The sequence below is a fragment of the Sus scrofa genome, chromosome 6, assembly GCF_000003025.6.
Source record: "Sus scrofa isolate TJ Tabasco breed Duroc chromosome 6, Sscrofa11.1, whole genome shotgun sequence".
NCBI lineage: Eukaryota > Metazoa > Chordata > Mammalia > Artiodactyla > Suidae > Sus > Sus scrofa.
Window position 1 is genome coordinate 54,570,694 of NC_010448.4, and position 10,374 is coordinate 54,581,067.

The 10,374-nt window shown below is 50.9% G+C and overlaps 1 protein-coding gene and 1 non-coding gene across 3 annotated transcripts; one reads left to right on the forward strand and one right to left on the reverse strand.

The window, feature by feature from the left end:
• RPS11 (ribosomal protein S11) lies at positions 6,721-9,104 on the forward strand. 2 transcript variants are annotated; one of them, NM_001244070.1, is given in 5 exon segments: positions 6,721-7,011; positions 7,714-7,845; positions 8,041-8,116; positions 8,367-8,496; positions 8,927-9,104. In NM_001244070.1, coding segments are annotated over 5 exon segments (477 nt in total). In that variant the 5' UTR covers positions 6,721-6,996; the 3' UTR covers positions 9,051-9,104.
• MIR150-1 (microRNA 150-1) lies at positions 10,219-10,295 on the reverse strand. The gene has a single exon (NR_128420.1). It is a non-coding gene; the product is annotated as a microRNA 150-1 (primary transcript).

Here is a 10,374-nt window from a genome sequence, read left to right on the forward strand (position 1 = left end):
CCCTGTCTTTCCTGCGGTGACCTTATAGTAGCTTTATAATCTATATTTTGGCCACACTGGCAGTCATGGGGAAGAGTTCCCAGGCCAGGGGTCAAACCCACACCATAGCAGTGACTCCTTAACTGCTGAGCCACCGGGGAACTCCCCACAATTTATTTTTTTAATAAAAAGTAGGTTCTGGAGTTCCCGTCATGGTGGGCGGGAACAAATCCAACTAGGAACCATACGGTTTCGGGTTCGATCCCTGGCGTAGCTCAGTGGGTTAAGGATCAGGCATGGCCAGGAGCTGTGGTGTAGGTTACAGATGCGGCTCAGACCTGGTGTTGCTGCAGCTGTGTTGTAGGCTGGCAGCTGTGGCTCCGATTCAATCCCTAGCCTGGGAACCTCTATAAACCTCAGGTGCAGCCCTAAAAAGCAAGCAAGAAAGAGTAGGTTCTGGAGTTTCTCATGACTTGGAAAGTTTTTATATTTATTTTAAAAACTTGGAGTTCCCATCGTGGCGCAGTGGTTAACTAATCCAACTAGGAACCATGAGGTTGTGGGTTCGGTCCCTGCCCTTGGTCAGTGGGTTAACGATCCGGCGTTGCCGTGAGCTGTGGTGTAGGTTGCAGATGCGGCTCGGATCCCGCGTTGCTGTGGCTCTGGCGTAGGCCGGTGGCTACAGCTCCGATTCAACCCCTAGCCTGGGAACCTCCATATGCCGCAGGAGCGGCCCAAGAAATAGCAACAACAACAACAACAACAAAAAGACAAAAGAAAAAAAAAATAATAATAATAATAACAAAAACTAAAAACAACAGGGCCTGGAGTTGCTGTCCACAGGGCGTGCTAGAGTCAGTACAAAAATTAATTTTGAAAAAAGCCTGGAAGGAAATGCATGACACAGCCCTGGTTAACACACCTCCAGGTGGTGAGATTAGGTGAGATTTCCTGTCTTTTTTTTTTTTTTTTTTTTCCAAATTTTAGGGCCATGCTCACAGTATATGGAGGTTCCCAGGCTAGGGGTCAAATCAGAGGTGAAGTTGCTGGCCTACACCACAGCCACGCAGGATCCAAACTGCGTCTGCCACCTACACCACAGCTCACGGCAACGCCAGATCCTTAACCCACTGAGTGAGGCCAGGGATTGAACCTGAACCTCATGGTTCCTAGTCGGATTCATTTCGATGCACCACGACAGGAACTCCGTGTCTGGTTTTTTAAATGCTCAGTATTTTGCTGCAGCTCCAATTTGACCACTAGCCTGGGACCCTCTATATGCCGCTGGTGCAGCCCTAAAAAAATAAAAAAGACAAAAAAAAAAAAAAAAAAAGACATTCAAAAGAGTTCCCTGGTGGTCTAGCAGTTAAAGATTTGGCATTGTCACTGCTGTGATGTGGGCTTGATCCTGTTCATTGAGGGGGTAACCAAAAAAGTAACAGGGAACAGGGAGACAAGCAAATAAAACTTAAGCAAATTTTGAAAACACCATTCAAGGAGTTCCCGTTGTGGTGCAGCGGAAACAAATCCGACTAGGAACAGTGAGGTGCGGGTTCGATCCCTGGCCTCGCTCAGTGGGTTAAGGATCCGGTGTTGCTGTGAGCTGTGGTGTAGGTTGTAGACACAGCTTGGATCCAGTGTTGCTGTGGCTGTGGTGCAGGCCAGCAGCTACACCTCCGATTTGACCCCTAGCCTGGGAACCTCCATATGCCGTGGGTGCAGCCCTAAAAAAAAAAAAAAAAAAAAAAAACCATGATTCACCAAAGAATATACACCAATGCCAGGGTGCACATGAGAAGTTACTCAACATCATTCTCCATTGGAGAGTGCAAATGACATCTCTGTGCATAACCTTAATCTTTCTTGTAGGACAAATACAGAGAATCAGAACCTCGGGGCCAGCAGAAGGATTGTTTCCAAAGCTCCAGTTCCAAGCAAAGTGCCCATCAGCCGTGTGCAGACCCACCAGCCCCAGGTCAGTCAGCCTCATCCCCTGGGCTCTAGTCACCCTGGGAGACCCTGGCCCAAGAGTGGGGCACCGGGGAAGGTTTTGTATTAAAAGCCGTTTCCGGGGAGTTTCCATCGTGGTTCAGGGGAAATGAATCCGACTAGGAACCATGAGGTTGCAGGTTCGATCCCTGCCCTTGCTCAGTGGGTTAACGATCCAGCATGGCTGTGAGCTGTGGTGTAGATCGCAGACTCGGCTCAGATCCTGCGTTGCTATGGCTGTGGCGTAGGCCGGCAGCTACAGCTCCGATTCGACCCCTAGCCTGGGAACCTCCATATGCCGCAGGAGCAGCCCAAGAAATGGCAAAAAGACAAAAAAAAAAAAAAAAATCAGTGTGGTGCACTGAAAACAGCCTTAAGGTAATATTGAAATTGAATAGAAATAAAAGGGGGAAAAAATCGGTGTAATACAGGAAGGAAAAGAGAGAGTTAATTTAGAAAAGGAAGGCCATGGGTATCAAGAGGGGTATGTGTGTCTGTGTGTGGGTGATTAGTCAATCCAATGATGCAGAAAGCATTGCCTACTGTGGGTTGTGATCAAAAATGTTTAGAAGCTAAGGACCTACACAGCCCCAAATTGTCCTAACCCCTTCAGAGTGAAGCAGTGTTTCTTTGCCTTGCTTTTGTCTTATCATCAAAATCTCACCGGCTCCTCTGAGCAATTTGCAAAATACCGAGCTTTTAAAAAATCAGACAGGAAATCTCACCACCTGGAGGTGTGTTAACCACCAGGGCCTTGTCATGCATTTCCTTCCAGGCTTTTTTCGAAGTTAATTTTTGTATGGACTCTAGCACGCCTTGTGGACAGCAACTCCAGGTCCTGCTTTTTTGTTTGTTTTTAAAATACATATTATAAAACCTTTCCAAGACATTAAAAACTCCAGAACCTAGTTTTTCTTCAAAAAATAAATTGTAGGGAGTTCCCTCGTGGCTCAGCCAGTTAAGGAGTCACTACTGTGGTGTGGGTTTGACCCCTGGCCTGGGAACTCTTCCCCATAACTGCCAGTGTGGCCAAAAAATAAATTGTAAAGCTACTATAAGGTCACTGCAGGGAAGATAGGGGCTTTAGAACCTGCTATGAAAATGAAAAGTCCCCCCAGAGGTTCTGAAACAATGACAATGACAACTTTAATCATTTTATCTTTGAGGGGAGTTCTCTTGCGGCGGTGGCGCAGTGGGTTAAGGATTGTGCATTATCACCACAGCAGCTTAGGTTACTGCTGTGGCGCAGGTTTGATCCCTGGCCTGGGAACTTCCATATGCCGTGGGTGTGGCCAAAATCGTGTATCATTCAGAATGCACAAAGCTGTTAGGTGTAAAAGAAATGTAAACAATTCAACCGCAAGTGATTTTTTTGCAAGTTTGTAGCATTTACATTTGTGAAGTCATTACAATGTAAAAGACAATATATATACATATTTTATATATATAATGTATACACATTATGCACCTGGCCTTCTCTGTCTATAAGAGCTTTTTTTTTTTTTTCTTTTGTCTTTTTAGGGCCTAGCTGCTGGCCTCTGCCACACCCACAGCGATGCCAGATATGAGCCGTGTCTTTGACCCACACTACAGTTCACAGCAATGTTGGATCCTTAACCCACTGAGCTGGGCTAGGGATGGAACTCCAGCCCTCAAGGGTACTAGTTGGTTTCGTTTCTGCTGAGCCACAATGGGAACTCCCTATTTTAAATATTTACATTGAAGAAGTTAACTTCTTTTTTTTTGTTGTTTCTTAGGGCTGCACCTGCAGCACATGGACGTTCCCAGGCTAGGGGTGGAATAGGAGCTGCAGTTGCCAGCCTACACCACAGCCACAGTGATGCGGGATCCAAGCCACATCTATACCACAGCTCACGGCAACACCAGATCCTTAACTGACTGAGAGGCCGGAGATCGAAGGAACCCACATCCTCGTGGATCCTAGTCAGGTTCATTACCGCTAAGCCACAATGGGAACTTCCAAAAAGTTAACTTCAGAAATATATATATGTTTTAAATTTTTTATCTTTTTTTTTTTTTCTGACCACACCTATGGGATATGGAAGTTCCCAGGCCAGGGAGATACACCACAGCAACAGCAACACCGGATTCTTGACCCTCTGTGCTGGGCTGGGGATCAAACAGGTGCCTCAAGAGAGATAAGCCGGATCATTAACCCACATGCCACAGTGAGAACTCCAAGAAGCTAACTTTTTACTTAAATATTTACATAGTATTTGCTTAAATCTTTACTTAAATCTTGACACTGAAGAAATCAACTTTTATTTTTTTAAAAGAAATTGCATTTAAAACACCCACAACAATATACTGTTACAGGATTTATTTTATTTATCTTTTCATTCTTGGCGCTCCCATAGGCATATGTGGGCCAGGGACCACATCCGAGGCGAAATCACAACCTAAGCCTCAACTGTGGCAACGCTGGATCCCTAACCCAGAAGATCCCACTGGCTCACAGCAGAAATTCCCAGGATTTATTATGAAATGATTAATTCACAGCAGTTTGGACCAGGAAAAAAACACGTTTAAGTCATATATGCCTTGATTATGAGCTCGACGTATTGGCAAAAGCCTCAATTTGAGGTCTTTGGTGAATGTGAAGCATAGCTCTAGAGTTAGGGGAAACTTTAACCAAGACTTAACTAAGGAAAGAGGCATAAAACACCTATCTGTGCCAAGCTCTGACACCTGAAACCTTTTTATTTATTTATGTATTGTCTTTTTGGGCTGCACCCACAGCATATGGAAGTTCCCAGGGTAGGGGGTGAACTGGGGCTGTAGCTGCTGGCCTGCACATCTCATGGCAATGTGGGCTTTTTAATCCATTGAGCGAGGCCAGGGATCTTTAACCCCAGTCCTCATGGATACCAGTCAGGTTCGTTACCACTGAGCCACGATAGACACTCCTGGCTTTTGAAATCCTGCAACAAGGTCCAGGTCAGTGGACAGCTATCAAGGTTGGTTTTCTTTCTTTCTTTTTTTTTTCTTTTTTAATATATGCACTCTATTCTTTTTTGTTTTGTTTTTTCTTTTCGTTTTTTTCAAAGTTGGCTTGAGACCCTGGGTTGTTGCCGTCACTGCCCAGCAGGGGGCTGGTATGTAACAGGTGCTCCTGAAGCTTGAATATGTACAGGGAGTTCCCTAGCGGGTCAGCAGGTTAAGGTTTCAGCATTGCCACTGCTGTGGCTCAGGTTTGATCCATGGCCCGGGAAGTTCTGCAAGCCTTGGCACGGCCATAAATTAATTTATAATAAGAATATTTATTTAATTAATTACTAAGACTTGAGGTTTCCTTCTTTAAAGGCAGGTGATTAAGAACAATGGATCAACCAAGTTGCCATGAGCTGTGGTGTAGATTGCAGACACGGCTCAGATCTCATGTTGCTGTGGCCGTGCCGTAGGCCAGAGGCTATAGCTCCCATACAACCCCTAGGCTGGGAACCTCCATATGCCACAGGTACGGCCCTAAAAAGACAAAAAAAAAAAAAAAAAAAAGGAAGAGCAACTCTGGATCCATACTGCCCAGGTTAAATTCCTACCTCTGCCACTCATTTTCTGTGAAACGTGGAGCAATTGTGCCTCAATTTCCCCACCTGCAAAATGGTAATAAAGCCACCCTTAGAGTGTTAGCACATGGGACTTGCTCTTAGTTGCTTCCTAACAACTTATAAGTCAGTATTCAATCATAGATCTGCACTGACCAACACAATAGATTCTGGCTTCAAGTGGCTACCTAAATTTAAACCTAATGCGGAGTTCCCCATCTTGGTGCAGCAGGAACAAATCCGACTAGGAACCATGAGGTTGTGGGTTCCATCCCTGGACTCACTCAGTGGGTTAAGGATCTGGTGTTGCTGTGGCTGTGGTGTAGGCCGGCAGCTGCAGCTCCGACTGGACCCCTAGCCTGGGAACCTCCATGTGCTCTGGGAGCAGCCCTAACAAAGCAAAAACAATAAAAAAGAAAAACAAATTCTATAGAGTTCCCGTCGTGGCTCAGTGGTTAACGAATCAGACTAGGAACCATGAGGTTGCGGGTTCGATCCCTGGCCTCGCTCAGTCGGTTAAGGATCCCGCGCTGCCGTGCGTTGTGGTGTAGGTTGCAGGTGCGGCTCGGATCCCGCGTTGCTGTGGCTGTGGTGTGGGCCGGCGGCTACAGCTCCAATTAGACCCCTAACCTGGGAACCTCCATATGCCACAGATGCGGCCCTAGAAAATTAGAAAAAGAAAAAAAAATCTAATAAAAGTAAAGTTAACATTCAGGTCCTCAGTCTCATGCGCCCCACTTCAAGCTCTAGTGGCTGCCCACATTGGATAGCGCAGTTACACAACATTTCCAACATAGTGAAAAGTTACTATCGGACAGCGCTGTTACAGCAATTGGCAAAAAGCCATCCCATTATTATTTGATTTTTATTTTCATTCAACCATTGTCCGGGGAATGAAATCGCTCACAGAAGCATTAAACCTCATTAAACTGAAAGCCCCAGGGGTAGTGTCCACCACTCACAAAGATGGCGGCGCGGCAGCCCATGCAGGCTCCTATGATCTTCCGGTCTCCCGCCCCGCAAACAGATGGCCGCCACCACATCCCATTTGAACTCTGCGCGAACAGAAACACGAGGTTCCCCCCCCAACCCACGTGATCCCATTGCCTTTAGAAACGGGACCACCGCCTCCCAACAACTCTCGCGATAACATAGGCAGGCTCAAAGCTGGCCACGCCTTCCAAGTATCTTAGTACGCCTGCGCGCAAAGATGGCCTAAGATTCTCGCGATGTGGTGTCGGCTTCTTCCCGCCTCGCTGCCCTTCGTGGCCCGGTCAGCATGCGTGTAGTCCCCGAATAGCGTGCTTAGGTACGGCTGTCCGTCAATCCAAGCCGCGCTAAGGCACCGCCCCAAGCCGTGTTATCCCGCCCCCTCTTTCGTCACTTCCTCTCTGGCCCCTGTGCAGTCGATAAGGAAACCCGGACGACACTGCGCCTTTCCTTTTTTCTAGCGGCCGGGAAGATGGCGGATATTCAGGTGCGGGCTCGGGGCTGACATCGACCCTGCGCGGGCGGCCCCGGACTTCAGAGGCCTGTCGGGGAGAGCGGGACTACGCGCGCTATTTAGGGGTTCATTCCGGAAATCCTCCATTTCCCAGGGATTAGTTCAGGCAAACTAGGCGCGTGTCTGGGCGTTAATCTTGATTAGTGCCTCTTATGTTTTGCCAACTCCGCATTTGGTATTTAATGAAGGCCCAGGTTTCTTAAAACTCAAAGCTTATAGGGTGTTTTAATGGGAGCCTTGGGCTGTGGGGTTAATATTGTGAGAGCTAAGTTCTAAAGGCTATTCCAGGGAGCCCTTCGTTTTGGCATCTAAATTCTGAAACCGCATGTATTAGGAGTGAGTCGTGGGTGGGGGTCTTTTGTGTTTTCGTGAATAATTCTTGCTCAAAGGTGTCTAGAGCGGGGGTTATCTTTGGGTTTTAAGGGGTGAATTTTGCGGGCGGAGGGAGGTGTTTTAGACCAAAAATGGCGAAGTAGCCTCGGGTTCAGAATGGAGTCTGAATTAGAAGTAAATTTGAATGAGTGTCTTGGAAGATAATTCTGGGGCCTTGGGCCTTGGAGGCCGGCGTTTGGGAATAAATGCCGGAGAGGATGGGACCAGGGGGATTTTGCAGAGCTTTCCAGGCCAAGTTACTACCTGCTCCCGGCTTACCTGCCTTGTTCTCCTCTTCGGTAGACCGAGCGTGCCTACCAAAAGCAGCCGACCATCTTTCAAAATAAGAAGAGGGTCCTGCTTGGCGAAACTGGCAAGGAGAAGCTCCCGCGATACTACAAGAACATCGGCCTGGGCTTCAAGACACCGAAGGAGGTATGGGCCGCCTCAGAAGAAAGAGGGAGTCTTTGTGTCCTGGCACGTGTGCCCCAACTGAACTGCCCCGCCCACATCTGAGTGGCGGCTGCTAGAGCTGCTGGGAGTTGCAGTGTGTGTCGAAGGGGGGACCACACCCCCTAGTGTGGTGGAGAAGTACTGTTCCAGGCTCACGAGTCTTCTTTCTCCCTTCAGGCCATCGAGGGCACCTACATTGACAAGAAATGCCCTTTTACTGGTAACGTCTCCATCCGAGGGCGGATCCTGTCTGGTGAGTGAGGACCGCCTGGGTCCTGGGGGAGGGGGGCGGCGGGAGGCGGGGCACCGGCTCCTGGTCCCTGGGGGTACTGGCAGGTGATGTCTAGTAATTTCACGATGGTCTTCAGAGGGCCACCGCGGGCACTGCTGAGAAAGCTGTTATGCATAGATGATGCCAGAAGCAGGGCTTCTTGGGAACCTGCCCAGCGGCCCCGATGCCCCCCCAGGGGCCTGACTTAGGCTCTGCCCCGCCCCCTCCCCAGGCGTGGTGACCAAGATGAAGATGCAGCGGACCATCGTCATCCGCCGAGACTACCTCCACTACATCCGAAAGTACAACCGCTTTGAGAAGCGCCACAAGAACATGTCCGTGCACCTCTCCCCCTGCTTCAGGTGAGCGCCGTGGCCCCCAGGGCCCAGGAGGAGGTAGGTGGGTGTGGGGGACACGGGGACCCCCCCTGCGCCCTAGCTGCCACGTGGAGGGGGTCGGCAGCTGGGGGGGTGGATGGCAGGGGAGGCTGTAAGCCAGCCACGGTCCCCAGAAGCTTCCAATTCTCTGCAAAAGGGAGGTGATAGATGGAGGGCCTCCATTCCTGGAGCCGTTGGAGCGCTGTTTGCGTGGCCTCGAGTTTTCAGTTCCTTGCACGTGATTTGCCCTCTGGAGATGATGACGGGGACAGATGGGACTGGAGAGAGGAGTTTGGTGGCCTTGGAGGAGCCAAAGCCTGAGAGGCCTCTGCTCGGGGCAGGTTCCTGCCCCGTCCTCCTGGTCCATCTCCCCCACTCCCCCCACCCCGTGACACGGCCCCGCTCACCTCCTCAGGGACGTCCAGATCGGCGACATTGTCACAGTGGGCGAGTGTCGGCCCCTGAGCAAGACGGTGCGCTTCAATGTGCTCAAGGTCACCAAGGCTGCTGGCACCAAGAAGCAGTTCCAGAAGTTCTGAGACTGCACCCCATCCACTGCCCTGAACAAAATAAAGCTATTTTCCCAGCTGCGGGCCAGGCTCCGGTATCTGCCCCCGCCGGAGGGCAGTGGGGGGGTTGACATGAGCGCCGGGGTTCTTTGCGTTCTCCATTCTCCGGGGCAGGAAGAGGGGACTGGACACCAGGTCCTGCCTCCTGCTCCCTCTGGGTGACAACAAAACTCGGATCATGACACTGTCTCCTCTGGTCTTTTGGTCCTTGTCACCTTTTGGTGTCAGTGAAAAGGCCTTCCACCTGGTGGTGCCCCCCCCCAGTCTCTGGGGAGGAAGTGAGTGAGGGTGGAGGTTCCTGGGTTCTCTGGCCTCTGTGGGGAGGGGGAGGAAGAAGTAGGGGCCCTCTGGGGGATGGGGGGGTAAGTTCACAGCTGCCCGGTTGTGAGCTTTGAAGGTCTTCTCTTCAACCTGCAACTGGACTGTTCCTGATGGGCCTGAGTGGGCAGGAAGCCAGATGCCCCCCTTGCCCCCCTGCAAGCCCCACCACCCACCCCACCTGAGTGAGCTTCCTGTTGGCAGCTTAGCAGACTCTGGGGCAAGGTCGCTGCTTGGGGCCCTGGAGGTAGCTGAGCTCTAGGTCTGGGATGGTGGAGACCCTTGCCTGGAAAGCCACGTAAGGAAGCTGCCCCTGAGGGCAAGCTCAGCCGAGAGGCCACCTGGGAAGCCAACTCCGTGCGGGCTTGCAGGCTGCTCAGCAGTGGCCGCAGTCCTTGGGGTGGGGAGAAGTGGGGCAGGGTCAGGCAGATGAAGGGAAAGGGGAGGGCTGGTCAGCACCCTTGAGTGTGGGGGAGAAAACTTGAGAAGTGAGAGCCAGTGGTTGGCAGGAGCGGGAAGGGCTCCTGTTTGATGCAGAGGAAAACCAGAGACCTTGAGCAGGGAGAGGAGAGATTGGGCTGCAGCTGGTCCCTGAACTGGGCCAGGGCAGAGATGGCTCCAGAGGCCCACACGGGGTTAGAGACGAGAATGGGGTCAAGACAGGAGGGTGACAGGGGTGACAGATGCACACCAAAGGGGACGGATGGGGAGAGGGAGACCCTCACCGAACCACGGCCGGCAGAGGAGGCGGCACGGGTAAAGGGGGGGCGCTGGAGTCACCCTGCTGACTTCGCCCCTGGGGGCCTGGCGCTGCTGGGGTCCCCAGGTCCCTGCCCCCCATTCCTGTACCAGGGACTGAGGCACGCACTGGTACAAGGGTTGGGAGATAGGGCCGAGAGGAGAGAGAAGCTGCCGCTGCTGCCTCTGGACCGGCCCGGGGGCTCCTTTTTACCCGGGCCCAGGGAGGGCGGGGGTT